We start from the raw sequence: 17,260 nt of genomic DNA, 5'->3' as shown, positions 1-17,260 counted from the left end.
TGAAGGATAGTAAACTGATGAGAAATAGCCAGCATAGATTTGTCAAGAAGAAATTATGTCAAACCAAATTGATGTATTCCGTTGAAGGATAGCTGGTCTAGTGGGTAAAAAAGAAGCAGCAGATATGATACAGCTTGACCTTAAAAAGACTTTTGACATAGTCTCTGTATGACACAAAAGTACCCAAAGGAAATAAGAACGTAGGGAAATTAGTATAAAGTCAGTGCACAAGCGGTTGAAAATTTGTAATTAGATTTACAGAAGTTTGCTATCATTCTAGGAGGATGTATCAGCTGGGATTCTTAAAGTTCTATCTTCAGTCAGACGCTGTGCACTATTTCTTGTAATGACCTACCTGGAGCAGTAGAGTGAGTGTATGCAATTTGTAGGTGGTACAAAGGTTGAAACAGTTACGGAGAGGAGTGCTCAGAGAGCAATTTCTGAATTAAAAAAGCAGCTCAATTGCAGTGGTAGTAATTGATGTCCAAATGATTTGAAATCAGTTAGAGGAAACTCAGTAATTGTAAGTGCTATAGCAAGGAAGCAAATAATCAAATAAAACATGGAGCATAGTTGAATGGACAGAAATATTTTGACAGAGGATCTACAGTTGCAGTGAACCACAAACTAATTGGGGTCAGCAATATGATTGTTAGAATGCATCTGACTAGGACTAGGACTGAAAAGTCATTACCCAGAGGCGGTGGCAGGTTGCGCCCTACGTAGGGCATGGTACTGGAACAAATGTGTTACTGAGCATGTCAGAGTCCAGCGGAGATGCACAAGTATCAAAAAAGCTTAGAAAATACAGCTCCTAAGAAAGGATTGGATGCTCATGCTTTCAGGATAACAAGGTGAGGCCATTTGTCATGTTCGTTCATCGGTTCCTCCACCCTAATTAAGTTGCTGCTGAAGCATAGGACAGTTTATGCATGATAGAGGGGACATCACAATGTGCTGTTAGAAAGCAAAGCTTGAAATCTTCCCTGCCGATTATGGCAACAAATTTATCTTTAACACATTCTGTATCTCCTTAAGGCATTTTCCTTTTGTAACTGGGAAAAAAACACTGAAAAAAGTGTATCCTTCTAGACAAAATGGAGCATACTTTCCTGCGTGCACATTACTTCTGTAGAAGCACAGCACACATAAACAGCATGCTGATGGACATAGAAACTAGAAGCAAGTTGTTTTGTTGTTTTTTGTTTGCTTGTTCTGTGTTATATTGCATTTCACTGAGCTCTCTTTCAGATTTAGTATAAAACAGTAGGGCTTGGATTCCTGCGACACCTTTTACTGCCATGTTTGTCAAAACTCCATGAATAACCTTGGTCTCCCATAGCAGTGGGAGAAGGACAACATTTCGTCTTCGAGAATTCCTTATTTATCCCAGCGTTAAAATTTTGCTCTTCAGTCCATCAGAGCATCATGTATCATATTTATGCAAAATGATCTGCCTATACACACACACACATCTGGAAGCACAGGTGCATACATGCTAACACACAGGTCTTCTGATCAAAGATACTTACAGTAATGGTAGCCAAACCCCAAAATAGATTTTAAAAGCAAAAAACTAAAATATATTTCTATTTAGCTGCCTACAGCCAGAAGTGCCGTAAAAAGAAAAACTAATATTGAAATTTCTCTACTTTTGGCCAGTCTTATTGGCCTTGATAATAAAAGTGGTAGTAGTATGTAAATAATGCCAATAATAGGAATTTGCTTATTAGCCTGGTGAAGGAAGGAACTAACTTATAAAGTTATTAACACGGATATTTTTGTATTGGAAAAGATGCAGTTACTGCAATCCATTGAATACAGTAATTAAGAAAAAAAGTGGCATTTTGCAATTGGGCAGTTGAGCTTTGATGAACTGTATATTTTTTAATCAACAGAAAAACAATACTTCTGAAAACAGAATTGTTGTGTCCCATTACTACATGTAAATAAGCAGATGTCCATAGGTTATTGAATCTGCCTCATGGCAGGCATGGAGAAAAACAATTTAGCTGTTATGGGGAAGTTTTACCAACTTGGAGGCTGCATTTCAGTATTTACATTATACTCTACCTGCAAACTGAGAGAAGTACGTTTTGTTTCTCTTTTCCATAGTGAAGGCTTTATAGTTTTGCTTTTCAAGAACAGGAGGGAAAGCTAATTCTTGACTTCACATTTCTGAAGTTTTCTAACATTTCTTTAAAGCTCTGTGTTTGTTGTTTTTTTCTTTCATTCAGTCTAGACTTCTTGAATGAGTTCCTCCAGATTGTTCTGTAATAAATGGTAGGCTTCAGTGATTACCTTCTTCTTAGTTCTCCTGTCTTATTAACTAGCTCTCCCTCCAAGAACACTGAAGTAGAGCAGAGCAAACTGCTGGCTAGGGCTGCTCCAGCTTTCTTGAAAGGCAAAGGGTAAGTTAAAGAGAGAGTATGTTCGTAGCTTGCACTAACACAGCTAAAACAAAAACTTCTTCTTACTTCCCCCTGTTTTTAATATACTCTGTAAATATATTTCCTGATAAGATGCTAGCAACCAATTAACCCTGTGAGCTCTATAGGGCATGCTTAAGTGTATTTGTGTGCACCTGAGCGCGAGGTCTTGATCAGACATTTCCAAGCAAATCCAGCTTGTGATTTCAGTATGTTAATAATCTGTGTAACAAAGATATATTTGATGTATTTAAACTCTACAGAATATAATGAAACAAATAGAGCTGACCTTGCAATCTGCTTTATTTTAAAATAAATGGTTCTGCATAGCCCCAGTCCCTGGCCTGATCTGGCATTTCACCAATTTCCATGGCTGGCTCTCTACCTGAGTTGGGTTCTACCATCCTAAGCCATTAAATATTTAATATGTAACTTACAGCAATAACAAAATAATTTCTGCACTTGGTATCTTTTTTCTAAGAGCTCTTAATTTTTCATTCCTACATTCTCATTTCGCAATCTCATTTGCTCCTGCTTTCTCTGTTTATTTCCCTCTGTCTATCCGGACTGCACCCTCTCTCCCCGACCCCGTTCCAGGTTACAGTACAGCCTCGATGTTGCAGACAGGCTGGCCGATGAACATGTGCTCATTGGGTTGTATGTCAACATGCTGCAGAGCAACCCCGCACGGTTAGTGCAGGTTTGGCACTTTGGGGTGATCCAGGAAAGGGACGCTGGTCGGCCACTTGCTCTCCTCGTGGCTACCCATGAAGCAGCTTTTTATGAGCACTAACCTGAAGGGAACGTGTATGCTTGTGGGGTATGTCTTCCAGGAGCTGCTGAAGATATTGCTGGTAGCAAGGTATTGCAAATAAGTACTTGAATAAAAAGTGACCTCACAAATTGGTTTGGAATGCCACACTCCAGTCAGTGAGGAACTTGACGATGGTAAAGTGTTCACACAATTACTTGAATTTGTATTTCCAAGACAATAATTTCTAAGATGATACATAATTCGTAGCTTCAGCTTACCTTGATAATAAAAATGGCAGTAGTATGTAAATAATGCCAATACTTGGAATTTGCTTATTAGCCTGGTGAAGGAATTAATTTCAATTTTTACTTATGCCAGGCATTGTTTTTACGTTTACCTGATTTCTGCTTTGTTTATATGTATCTTATATATACACACACACCTTATATTTCATTCAGATTCAGGTATGAAAGGTTTTTAAATGGGTGCTTTGAATGTAGTTCATTATTTCTGAGGGAGGGACTATGGAGCACAGGGCTCCATGCTATTTCTAAAGTCATGTGCTGTCCTAATGCTGGTGGCTAATGGCCTCACAGCTGTTCCTACTGCTACTGCAGAGGTTTTCCCAGGTTAGAAACTCCCTGTATACTGTTATACGTAGAGAAGGCAATAAACAGCTTCTTTAGAGAGGGTGAATGCAGTGGTTCTCTGCAACCTTAGAAAATTGATTTCTGTGTGTAGCTCCTGTTGAAAATGGTAACTTGCCATGTAGCTGTGCCCTGTGGAGCAGAGAATCTGCATTTGTTGTTCTGGATCTGCTTCTTTACTCTGCATCCCACTAGAATTTATCAGAGGGGAGAAAAAAAAAAAAAAAGCTGCATTTTAGAGAAGAAAATGAAAACCACTTCCTCAAAACAAAAACATTTTGAAAGGGGATCAGCAGCACTTTCAGAAAGCAAGCCTATTTAATAATATTTACAGAGTGGCCTTGAAAACAAGCTGCTGGGGCATTCAGAGTGGTCTTTGCCCACTTATGATTGAAGATAACAGGAGGAGATTACCATTAGGTCTAGTTTGACAGAGGAAGGAGGAAATGTTGCCCTGCCTTCCATGAGTGACTTACTCAATAAGGTGATTCAGGAGGTCCACATAGACTGGACCTGGTTTAGAGTCATTTTTGGTGGTGTGCTACTGATGCCATGCCTGTGATTGATTTAGCTTCTGAGAGGATCACCAGTGAGATCCCATTTGAGCGTCCAGCCTCATCTTTACCTTCTTCAACTTCTAAATTCTATCCAGTGCTTCAACCTGTTCCTTCAAGCATGTGGACCCACCTCACCAAGTCACAGTACATATTTGTATCCAAATGTGCACATAAAATTTATGTACCATAGCATCCTTAAAACGTCATGTTTTTAAAAGAATGAATGGACAGTGACTGGTAGTGGCATTAATTACTGGAATAACTGATGCAAAGTATAGTACATACAATCTCATTACCAACTTTAAATCACTGCAGTCACAACATCCTCAACTAGGAACAATCTCAATCATTTATATGAGATACCAATTAGATTTTGACAGAAACATAACCGAGAGGAACAGCAGTCTCTGTCATGCATCAAACCATGCTGCATTGTCAATTTCTGCTCAGCTGCAGTGAGACTGATAATAGTGGATGATTACATTTTGGTTAAGATGGGAAGAACAAACAAAATGTCACCACGAGAGGAAGGTGAGTTCTCTGCATCGTCTGGGGCAGCATCTTCAGGAAACTGAAAATTCCTTCTGTCCTGGTCCCGACATGACTTGATGCATCTTGCTCAAAACCCATGCAGCTGTGTTAGGATGGTGTTGAGTTCAAGATCATTAATACTGCAGCTCAACATGTGGTCACTTGAGTGAAACACACAGCTAACTGTAATCAGGTAGCTCTGCAGCTAGCCAGCTCAGCCTTTGAGTCTTCCTGCAACATACTGTGTATGCAAACCCCTATCTGCCACAGCATGCTTTCAGGTGCTGCTGGCATCTGTTATTGAAAAGAGAAATGATTGGAGGTGGACCTCCACCTTAAAGACAAATACAAATACACTTCATGAGCACAGTACATAAAAGTATTATTGACAGCTATAAGTCGTGTTTCAGAACAGAACAGGTTAGCTTTTTAGATAACGACTCTGGCTAATTTATAGTAGCTAACGATCAGCTAATGATCCAGTATAGTCCAGTTAGTGTTTTTGTCTGTTTAAGCATAGCTAGTATTCGTATTTGGTTTTTTGAATTATTTTTCAGTGCTTATCTTTGTCTTCCATCTGCAGTTACTTGACACTGAAACGAGAGAAGTACAAGCTTCCTTTCCATCTCTCATAGGCTAATAAGCTACTTCAGGTTTTATTTAGATCCAGTACTGCAGGGCAAATTAAGAAGCAAGATAAAGACTATTTCATTATTTATAGTAACTGTATGGGTAAAAATAGCACCCCTTACCCAGATGCTTTGCTTATTTTATTCTTAAAGTGTGTTTTAGAGTGTAAAACCAAGAGATGATATTTAATTGTCTTCGTTTTTAATGTCTGATTCTGAAAGAAAAGCCTTTAGCTGCGCCTCTTTGTTCTCATAAGTTAGAGTTTCTACCTAGTTTTGCATATCAATTTCACATATTCCAGTCTTTCCTTTTAGTTGCAGAGTAAGATAAGATACATTATGAGGAGGAGGGTATTTTTGTTCTGTAGAGAGCTGGCTTATGGTTTTTATGTTATGCTGTATAGGAATGTAGTGAGTCATATTTCTGTACTATAAAAGTGCCATGTTATTCCATGTTATTTTAGAAGATGTTTATTACAGAAGTGTGCAGAAGAGCTAACTAGCTAGGAAGGCTGGGCTCACTTTGAGCTAGCTGGGAGGAAAGTAAAGCGTATCTCTGGGTGAGCTCAGCTTCACAGGCTTTCAGAATACTGGAGCTGGGTTTCTGCTTTAAGTCTTCCCATGAAAGAAGAAAAAAATCAGAGACGCTCTGATGACAGAGGAAATGTATGGACACTGGGCTCCCTCAAGTGGAATTGATTTCTGCATACCTTATTGATACTGACATTTCTGTGGTGAAATATAGGTGATTCTAAAGTAAATCTGAGATGATACATCTCAGCTTTAAATGCTTGTAGACCAGAACAGTTTTGAAAGTCTCACAGGTAACAAGCATCAAAGTGCATTGATAGGTTGCAATTAGAACATTGTTCTTGTAGCACTAATACTTAGAAACCTAACATTGCTTTTGTCAGCATTTTTCATAGTATATTATTCATTTATTAACTAAGTGAAAGTTTGCATTTTATAGAAGAAGAGCATACCGTGCAGGCCCTGCCAATTCCAATACTGCAAAACTTTCATGAGAGAATGGCAATTCAAAGACTTTTCAAACCATTGATGGCATATTTTTAAGAATGCCGGGGATCGCTGGATCCGTAACACCCAGTGCAGAGCGTCTGCTGTTGAACAGGCTAGTTGAGCACATCTAAAGCATAGGAAATAGCCAAGGAGCTTGGGTGTCTCTCCTCTTCCACAGGCTATCATTCCTATGCCTGGAGTTTTGAGATCTTTTCTCGTGGATATCCTTCAGCCTGTAAAGTATCAAACAGAAGAACAAAAGCCTAAACAAAAAGTCCTATTATAAAGGGAATAGTATTGGTTATTTGTCAGACCAACTACTGCTGATAATTATCAAATCTTTAGAAAAATGGTCACTAATGAAGAAGCAGTGTTAAAATAACTGTGTAACTTTTTTTGCACAAGACTCGTCAGCAGACTGTTTTTATGTGATGAGTCTCCTTTGAAAGGATGGCTGCAAGATTCTCTTGAGGATCCCACATTCTACACACATATTCATAACATTTTAAAGCTTGTGTGTTTTCAGTGTATCATATTCCGTGAAATTGCTGAAATAAAAACAGAAGTGGATTATGGCAAATCTGAAATCTAAGACATAAAAGTATTGGCAGGCTAATGCTGCTGTACAGACCTCTGTGCTTAATGATCACATAGAATAGGTATATTTCGAAATTAAATATCTCTCAGACATTGAAATTTAATTTACAAAGAGTTGATGCCACTGATTTCTGGCATTCATAGGCCAAATTTGATGCACTGCTGCATCAATTTGATGACATCAGCCTACACATAACTGTATATCAAAGACATAAATAGGGAGTAAAAATCAAAAAGCAGCAGAGCCTTGATTCTTTCAGTGAAGTCATTGTTTTAGGAGTTAGCTCACATCCCAGAGCTGTGCTGCAGATTGTGTTGTGCCAGCAAGTGGAACCATAATCTATTATTTTTCCAGGATGGATAATATAGTTGCACATTGCTGTAAAAAAGAGAATTGATGCTCAATGCTTGCTGTTTTCACAGCCATCTGTTAGAATGTTATGTTTTAGTCATTAAGGAAAAATTAAAAATGAATTTTATTGTCATGAAATTAATCCTTATTACCTGGTTTGCATGATCGATTGTGTCTGTAAGAGTTTCTTCTCCTTTTCTTTCTCTGGATGACATACTGGTACAGTAGGCACGAGTATGTAAGAAGAGCACTATTCATGGATTTAGAAAGATCAAAAAAACACCTTTGGCTTGAGACTTTTCAGAAAGTAACTCCGTTGTATGTTGTCATCCTGCAAGAATCTGAGTAAGAGCAGAGTTAAGCTACATATGCAATAAAATAAGTTGGATAACTGAAACAAAAAAAAAAAGCACAAGCTTAGGTTGCACAGACCCTCTCATGCCTGACTTCTCATAGCTTTAGTGTTTTTCTGTACTTCATGTTTTTGGCCTCACAGGTTATTGTCAGAATGAGAGAAAGATGTTTATCTCTTTTCCCTTACCTCAGCAAGTCATAACAAATCCACATGACTCCCAGCTTTAGTTTAATGATCAATGAATGTCAACAGTTACTCATCTTTCCAACATAACTTCTAGATCCCAGTGGACTTAATCAAGCCAACCAAAAGATGCACACTATATTTCTTTGAGGTACCTGGGGATATGAACTCACTGAGAATTTTGGGGGGAAATATTTCTGTTTTCTTTTATATCTGCTGATTCTTCAGAAGCAGAACTTCTTGCTCAGAAATTATTTTCATCTGGCAGGCTTTTCAGGTTCTGGTAAAATTTCTAGCAGAATAACAGGATAGGATGCCCATGCCCTTGTTTTGTGCACTCCTTTGAGATGTGAAACTCATTCTCCAGCAACAAGCTGTATGTCGTAATTGGTACACGGGGAAAAAGAGGCACGTGCCTCTCTCCCTTCAGCCAAAACATCACACAGTTTCCAAGGCATCAGAAGAGAGGGCAGGCTATCCAGGATCATCTGCAGGGCTGTCATGTTCCACACAGCAAAACATTCTTCTTACCTTCTCTTAGCAGCTTCATCTTCACTTCTCTTGTATATAGTGGGCATAATGCAATATAGAATAGTTTTGGTGGTTCTCTGCAAACTTCTAAAATGTTTAGAAGAAGTAAATGTTTTCACTGTATTAAGTTTTTCACGCTCTTCTAACTTAGTAACAATCTCCATTTAAAATGACAGCTGGCAAAGGATTAACCTGTGAGGAGTATTTGCCTTTGATATTGTTAGAAAACGAATTGTAATTAGGTGCAATATTTTAAAGGAATGCAGTGTATTTGCTGGAAGTTCTTACGCTTTCTTAGCAATTTTTATGGCAGTTCTGTATGTGACCAAAGCAGACTGTTACAGTTGGTGCTACTAAACTCCTGCATCCTGCTGCATGAGTTGGGTCCATGGTAAAGCCAGTCCAAGGCTAGGATCAGTGGGGCACATTTATGTGGTTTTCTGAAAACTTACTCCTAAATATCAAGAAAACAAAAATAAAAGAAAAAGTCTGATTATAAATTCCTAGATCAGTGGTTCTAAAGCTGATTTCTGTGAGAGCTTGGTAAGTGCCCTGCAAAGCTGCCCCTACGAATTTACTCTCCCACATTTCTCCGTGGCTCAGTTAACATCTGCTGTTGTAAACATGTTGTCGATGTTTTGTTTCTAAGTTCTGTGATGGGGGAGTGTGAGTGGACAAAGTGGCAGAGCAGCTGCCGTGCGTACTGTGCGCTAACGTGTCTGCCCTCCTCCTCTCCCACCCTGAGCAGCGTGCTCGACAGCGCAAGTCGCCTGGATGAAGAGCACAAGCTGATCGCCAGGTATGCAGCAAGGCTGGCAGCAGAAACTTCTTCATCAGTAAGTGTTTTAATTAAAGGGAGGTGCTTTCCTTCTGTCATGTTCCAGGGGCTTGGCAAGATTGGGGAAATTATGTCTGACAAGCTCCGTGGTTAATGGGTTGTATTTCACTATCCTTCTCATCAGATGTTGTTATATTTTATGAGTAACATTTTATTTAAGTCAAAGAATTCACATATTAATGCATATAATCTATATACTAATGTAATGGTACTTAATAAGTACATCAAAGGGAATCTGACACTTTAAACTCAGGCAAAACTGGAAAATATTGTCTGGACAAGCTTTGGCTAAAGGTTAATGATTTACTGCATTGGAAAAATGAGTGATGGATCCATTTTACTCTTTAGTTCAAATATCACTACCACCAGGGCCTTAAGTGCTCAGGATTTTAAAGAGTGATCTCCAGCAGGATGGCCGTAATGACCCACTGCATTAGCCCCGGCTCTCATTTTCATTTCAGAGCAGTGATTATTCTGCTCTGTGTATCTTGAGACAGAAGGTAGTGACAGGCTGAAACCTCACTAACTCTGTTAGAGAGGGAAGTGGGAGCCTAATCGAGGTATATAAAATCTTAAATGGCATAAGTAAGGTCAGCCTAGTTACTTTTTTTCCATCTCAGCACATTTGGTAGAACAAGGAATCATAAATGATAGTTAAGTGAAAGACAGCCGGTCCAGGATGTCAGGAAGCATACTTTCACACCGAGATTTACACTGTGGGGTCAATTGGAAGGGTGAAGCCAGGCAGTGCTCTCGATGTGAGGCCACCTCGTGCAGCCATCATGTTGGTGCAATTTCTCTCTCGAGGAGTGGGTTCAAGGGTTGTGGTCGACCAGCCATCCCACAGCAGTTCCTTTCCATGGTGTGACACACAGCACTCAGCTCTTAGGCAGCCTGCAGTTGACTATTATTGAAGGACTATTATTGAAGTAATTTATGATGGGGACGAAATTCCCTACTCGTAAGGTCTGTGAGTAGGAACTGGTAGAAATCAGGTGTACATAACATGTTCCTTGATAGAAGGGAGAAGAACTGAGGAAACAGTACTTAAGTAGCTTTTAAATAGAGCTGGTCTGAGTAAAATCAATGTATTTCTCTTTGTCAGCCACGTGCCCATTTCTTTGTGCTCTTTGAAGAGACGAGACAAAAGAAAAAATGAAAGTTTCCATGTACAAAAATCTTTCAGCAGAGCACAAGAGTAGAACCAAGTTAGGAGCAGGGTAGGAATGTATAAAGCTTTGCTGGTGGCCACTCTGCTTTTTAAGAAAACATATGTACTCATAACACTGGGCACTGAGGAAAGTGACCCTGGCTCCCTCAATATCAGACACCCACCAGCCTGTCTTTATGCGCTGCCTTCCCTGGTTGTTGCAGTGTCGGTTTGAAGATGCACCCACAACAGAAAAGATAGCACAGAGCCCACTGACCACAGGGTTGTCTTCATCCTTTTTGAGGGCCCGTTCCTGCAGGAGGAGTGTCTGGCATCACACAGAGCTGGTCCAGGCCTCACAGGGTTTGGACAGTGAGAAACGCTCAGATCGCAGCAGCAGCTCAGCAGAGGAACCTTCATTGTCTGATTCTTTCACCCTCGTGTTAGACATAGAATAATAGAATGGCCTGGGTTGGAAAAGACAACCATGATCATCTAGTTTCAATCCCCCTGCTGTGTGCAGGTTCGCCAATGACCAGACCAGGCTGCCCAGAGCCACATAATGGATGTCTTTGATCAAAATTATAAAACTTTGTATGTCTGTGTGAATTCTTGCCTTGCACTGCCATTGATGCAATGCTGAAATACTGGTGTGTGTACGAACAAACAAACCAGTAGTTGACATCTGCTGAAAAATACAAGAAAATAACATAGTCCAATAAAACTGAAGTGAATAATGCTTAGGTTAGTAAGAAGTCATTCAATTCCCACTTCATTTTATTAGGAAAAAAAGGGCTTTTTATTTCTGTAGGATTGGAGGGTGAGCTTTCAGAAGTATCAAGGAGCATATGGGAAAACTTGGCCGAGTGGGCAGTGCAGCCAGACTGAAACCTGGATGCAAAAGCCTTCAAACTGAGAGTAAAACCCAACTTTCGAGGGAAGGAAGCACTGCTGAAGTGGAAGCATATCCTCTTCTTTTTGGAGAGAGAAGCTGTTTTTTTGTCAGTGCCTTTCTCTTGTCTTTAGTGTCTGTACTGCAGCAGCTGCCTGCTGCAGCGCCATTCCCTCAGCTTTTAGATGGTGGAGCTGAGAAAGCTCCCAAAGGAAGTGTGGAAAGACAGGATGGTAAACACTCCATTATTTACTGTAGCACCTGCACTGCTCGCTAGCAGTGGAGCCATGCTGGTATGAAGCAAAACATGGATGCTCTCTGTATGTGGACATGCATGGTACTGTGTGTTCTGTGAGCAGTTCTCTGTGCTGAGCTCGTGGGTGCCCGCTGGCCATCCCTTGCTCAGCAGCCCTCCTTTTTACAGCAGCAGCAGGCACAGCAGAGAGGGGCGGCAGACATCTCCTTCACCATCGATGCAAACAAGCAGCAGAGGCAGCTGATTGCAGAGCTTGAGAATAAAAACCGGTAAGGATCCACAGCGTACCTGGTTTTGCTCAGCCCCATGTGTTGTGTGTTATTTTCTACCACCACTTCTGTGCTTTGTACTTAAACACACTTATATGCCTTCCCCAGCAAAAAGCAGAGGGCACAAAAAGGTCCACAGAACATGACAAAGGCTTTAAGATCCCCAGCCACCCTCTTCTTTAATGAATGTCCTGTCAAATGACATGATACAATCATTGATACTTTATTTTTCACAGCTGCTGTTTGTTCAGGTCTTAAAAAAAAGCCCAGTTCTGTTTCAAAACCACATTAATTTTTATCTGGATCCTCTGTAGAGCTATAACACGAAACGATAAAAGGATTAGTCCTCCTGGTAACGATATGCTCCCCTGCTTTTATTTGTGAAGAAGATGGTTAAAGCTCCCCAGAACACAATTTGCCTGAGAAAGGCCTGCAGAAATGTTAGCAGCAAGTGAGGGCACTGATGAAATGAGACACTGGGTTCAGATGTGAGTGAGATTGAGGGAGAGTGCCCAGGAGAAATGGGCTAGCCACCTCCAACAGGAGTGACACCCATGTGCTGTCAGCAGAGTGTCTGGCCCTAAGTATCAGACTGCCCGATGTCATGAGATGTATGACAGCAGAGCTCTGCTTTTACTGCTGGACTGTAAAACAGGACAGCCCAAACCAGATGGTTTCCTATTGCAAGCCCTGCATGGCCTTCTGTCATGGTATAATGAGCCACCAGCTCCAGTCTTGATTTGTCTTTCATAGTTGGAGTCCGCCTCCTGACCGTCTGGTACCCAACACGTTGTGCAGGAGAGAAAAAAATCACAAAGGTTTCAACCTTCAGCTGTGAAGCTTTGTGTTCGATCTCTGACAGCATTCCAGGGATGGCATGCCAGCCATAACAAGTCCTGTTAATGTGCTTCTCCATGAATCAGTGACCATTCTTGGATCTGTGCTTAGTCTACAGTATATATACGTATATACTCAAGATGGGCAGATATTATTTTATTATTTGTTAAGTTGAAGTGGTACTAGAAATATTCCTGGGGAAGAAATAGAAAGGAGCAATTTAATTAAGCATATAGTTATTTTGTGTCTGCTTCTGGCATTGGGGATCTTGAAGAGATGCTTCCCTTTTATTACAAAGTACTGAATTTATTTTTTTTTTAAATATCCAGAGCTGCTTCTGTTGGCTGGAGCCCAGTCACTAAATCCACATTGGTCAAAAGCTGTGTACAATCACATTTCTTCTCCCCCAGCTGTGTGTAATGAGCTGGTTTTGCAGAAAATGACTGACTTGTGGTCTTCTGCTTGTTCCCTTTCCCAAGAGAAATCCTGCAGGAGATCCAGAGGCTGCGACTTGAGCATGAGCAGGCATCTCAGCCCACACCAGAGAAGGCACAACAAAATCCTACCCTCCTGGCAGAGCTGCGGCTCCTCAGGTAAGTGCACAGCAGTAAAACCTCCAGCAGCTCCTCAGACAGACTTGTAGCAATTGAGGAAGAAGTTTGAGATAAACCTGGCTTATGCATTTGGGACCTTTTTTATATAAATATAGCACTGTATTTTTTCTCCTATTTCAGTGCAGGCTGTGGTCCTAAAAGTAATTAAGTTTATGCTTTAAGCAGCATGCATGAAGAATCTCACATGTTACTCATCCACATTAAATTAAGCCTGTGCATTAGTGTTTGCAGAGTTAGGCCCTTAAGTCATTTGGAATAGGTCCCCAAAGCCTTGTCCAAGTGTCATTAATCATATGGGGAAAAATGTTCTTCTGTCAGAGCAAATGCTTCTACAAAGACTTCTCATCTGTGCTAAAGTAAATATAGAGTTACATGAAAATACAGCCAGAGTTAGACGTTCATTTTTGGAAAATTCCCCATGCTTTGAACTCGAAGGAAAGGTCAGTTCTCTTCATTGTGCATAACCAGGCTGCAGAGTTGTGCGCCATGCCATGTGAGGGCGGGGAGGAATAACGACATCTGCTGCAGCTGAGGACCTAGAGAATCATTTCTCACATTATCCCACTAAGCTAAAAACGTTGATATGGATGTGTCTGCTTGTTAATTAGGGTATTCTACACAAGTATGCTAATTGCCATATATGTCAAGTTGAAGAAGAACAATTGGTACAGATCTGTAGGCTCCCTGTATGTCCCAAAGTTCGTGTAGTGAGAGTCAGGCTGGGAACTATTCAAAACACTTAAATCTATTTAGAGAATAGAGTGTAAATCATTTCTTTCTGGTGAAACAATGGTAGATTAAGTTTTATTCCCCTCGCCCAAACAGCAGTTCTCTCATGAGAAGACTAAAGAAAATTTTTGGCCATGTAGCTCTTCCTCCTTGCACTAGAAATACTTCTGGTCCCTAATTCATAACTGAAGGAAATTACTGTAGAAAATTATGCTAAATTCTTTCTTTACAAATACCGTACAGTTTTATTGCTACGTTTTCCACACTAAAATATTTTTCTGTTTCACAAATACTTACATTTGCTTTCCAATCTGGAAACAAACAGCTTCTTGATTTCTGAGTGATTTTAGTATGTAATTACTCCTAGATATCCACAGGCAAAAGATAATTTTGTGAGAGTTTAAGGTATAAAACTGAGCACAATGAAAATTGATACGCTGCACAAAACATGCTAATGATGTAGCTCCTTCTGTGTATCAAGCTGAACCTCTATTTTAAACAGTTTTAGGAGGTCAGCTTTCTTCTATGTAGTTAATAAATAAAATTATCCTTTAAAAAAAAAAAAAAACAAAACGATTGTGTAACGTTAGCAGATTGACTACTTAATTTTACATCTTTTCAATTTTGCCACACTTAGTAAAACCTTAATAACCTTATTTAAATTTCCTGACGTGGGATGTCCCTAGGGCAGTGGTGCTGAGTTCCTTGACTACAGTATCTTTTCTGATTTAATGTGCAGTGTCAGAAGCAGTAAGTAACTTTAAATCTGTGCATCTGTACACTGTGTTGTACCCTGCTTAGATCCTCTCTCTACACAGATTAAATCTAAAAACAAACAAACAAACAAAAAAAAACCAAAAAAAAAAAAAACAAACCCACAGAGGTATGTGCCTAGGATGTGCCACTTTGGATTACGTGGATATCTTATTTTTAATGGCAATTTCTTGAACTCAGTAGCTTTTGTACAAATCATAGCATTTCCAGCCATTACATTCTTGGAAAAGAAGGTCCAACACAGGTAATTAGTCCTCCAGAAGAGGAAATACAACCTAGCAGAGTTGTTATCTTGTTGTCTTAATATACAGGTGAGAGATAGCACACATGCTAACCTGTAGAAATGAATGATATTAATATCAGTATCTGCTCACATATCTTAAATAGAAGTCTCAAATCAGAATTTCATGCTTCCTTAAATATGGGAAACATATTTAGTTTGTTGATTTTGTTCTTCCTTAATAGAATAGAATAGAATTGGACTAGACTAGTTCAGTTGGAAGGGACTCACGAAGATCGTCCAGTCCTACTCAACCACTTTAGGGCTAACCAAAAGCTCAAGCGTATTAACAAGGGCATTATCCAAATACCTCTACAACACTGACATGCACTGGGCATCAGCCACCTCTAGGAAGTCTGTTCCAGTGTTTCATCACCCTCACGGTAAATAAATGTTTCCCAGTGCCCAGTGTGACCCTCTCCTGGAGCAGCTCTGCCATTCCCATCCTGCCATCAGTTCCCAAAGAGCAGAGCCCAGCACCTCTCTGCTTCCCCTCCTCAGGGAGCTGCAGAGAGTGGTGAGGTCACTTCTAGGGCTTCTCTTCTCCAGACTGGGCAACCCATTGCTTTCAGCCTCTCCTTACAGGACATGCCTTAGAAGTCTGCTACCAGCTTTGTTGTTCTCTGGACACTTTTAAGTAACTTAACAGCCGTTTTGTATTGTCAAGCCCTGAACACACAGTACTCTAGGTGAGGCCTTTAGGATAAAGTCATGTTTTACAGGTAGTACAAAGATAACAACATAGTGTTGTTATTTGATTTGCATGATAATGTATAAGATATACCCAAGATATACCTTTTTCAACAGTAACAGTTTTGGTTACATCCTGGCTTCCAGCAGGCAGCAATTCCATACTGTATTCATTTGGGGACCTCTCATACAATGCTGTGTCAGTGAAACATGTGGTGCTGTACGTCCCTGCGATGCACTGGAGCTATGCAGGATCAAAACTATTGCTGACTGTGGGGCACAGACTGGCTGCCACACGAGGTGGCCCAGTGTTCACATTGCCACAGGACTAGCACTGGACTTAGAGCCCAAACAGCTATTTTCAAGCAATTATAGTTCTGCTGTGTGATAGTCTTATGCTTGCTTCTGAAAAGATAGGAACAAAGGCACTGTGGTTTTCTGGCTGAATTTCTGAACTCTTATAGTACACAACACGTATCTTGCCGTGTGCAGTGCCCCTGCTGTAATTTCCTGCCCTTCAGGGCATGGCTTTAATTTCTCCTGACAGTTAGCGAGGTTATTGACTAGAGAGATTCACAGATAGAAAAATGAAATCACTGCCAGGCATTCCCACAAGGGAGAATGTACACAATCTTGAACCCCATTTGCTCTTTGGAGAAGGATCTGTGTCGATATCTGTCTTTTTCCTAATCTCTGCACTCAGCCTCACGAACATTCTCAGTATGAGGAAACTCCATAGCCTACACATAACCCTGCTTTCTAGGCACTGAACGTGGTTAAAAGCTGCTGAGGGCTAAGGTCTGATTGTATCTGCTTGTTTCTCAGACAGCGGAAGGACGAGCTGGAACAGAGGATGTCTGCTCTCCAGGAGAGCCGAAGAGAGCTTATGGTTCAGTTAGAAGGCCTCATGAAACTGCTGAAGGTAAGGAACTGCACTTGATACTAACACTTGGTATTGCCCTTTCCTTTGACAGAGAGGAGAGACGAGTGCAGGATTCTGCAGAACTTGGCAATTTTCATGATAGAATTTGGCAACTTGGCTCTTTGACCTTCCCTTTCTTTTCTTTTTTTTTTGCTTTTTTCTTTTTCTTTTTTTTTTTTTTTTTTTGCTTTTATCTTCAAATTCAAGGCTTTTAAATGATGACCAGATAATGGTGTTCCTGCAATAACATATCATCGTTGTCATCTACTGCTAAATGGATGAAACAGTAGAGATAGGCTCCATACTATGGACTAAATAACACAGTCATTTGAATAACAGTATAGCACAATGCTATACAGTCCTTGCAGAAGGATTTGACAGCATTTCTGGACTTCAGTCTATCAGTCTCTGAAAGTGCTTCCCA

General features: G+C 40.3%; 1 protein-coding gene across 4 annotated transcripts in view; it reads left to right on the top strand.

The window, feature by feature from the left end:
- DTNA (dystrobrevin alpha) overlaps positions 1-17,260 on the top strand; it is a gene marked incomplete at both ends in the record, with an annotated part of 95,996 nt that overhangs the window by 59,423 nt on the left and 19,313 nt on the right. For 2 of the 4 annotated variants that reach the window (XM_079533612.1, XM_079533611.1), the window contains 6 exons: positions 2,334-2,411; positions 3,027-3,119; positions 9,334-9,421; positions 11,890-11,990; positions 13,307-13,420; positions 16,740-16,836. In XM_079533612.1, coding sequence (XP_079389738.1) covers positions 2,334-2,411; positions 3,027-3,119; positions 9,334-9,421; positions 11,890-11,990; positions 13,307-13,420; positions 16,740-16,836 — 571 coding nt within the window. The remainder of the gene's footprint in view (positions 1-2,333; positions 2,412-3,026; positions 3,120-9,333; positions 9,422-11,889; positions 11,991-13,306; positions 13,421-16,739; positions 16,837-17,260) is intronic. The other 2 variants (XM_079533613.1, XM_079533614.1) reach the window with 2 other exon arrangements.

Source organism: Tetrao urogallus, assembly GCF_951394365.1.
Source record: "Tetrao urogallus genome assembly, chromosome: 3".
In the NCBI taxonomy this organism is placed as follows: domain Eukaryota; kingdom Metazoa; phylum Chordata; class Aves; order Galliformes; family Phasianidae; genus Tetrao; species Tetrao urogallus.
This window is presented reverse-complemented; position numbering and strand designations above follow the sequence as displayed.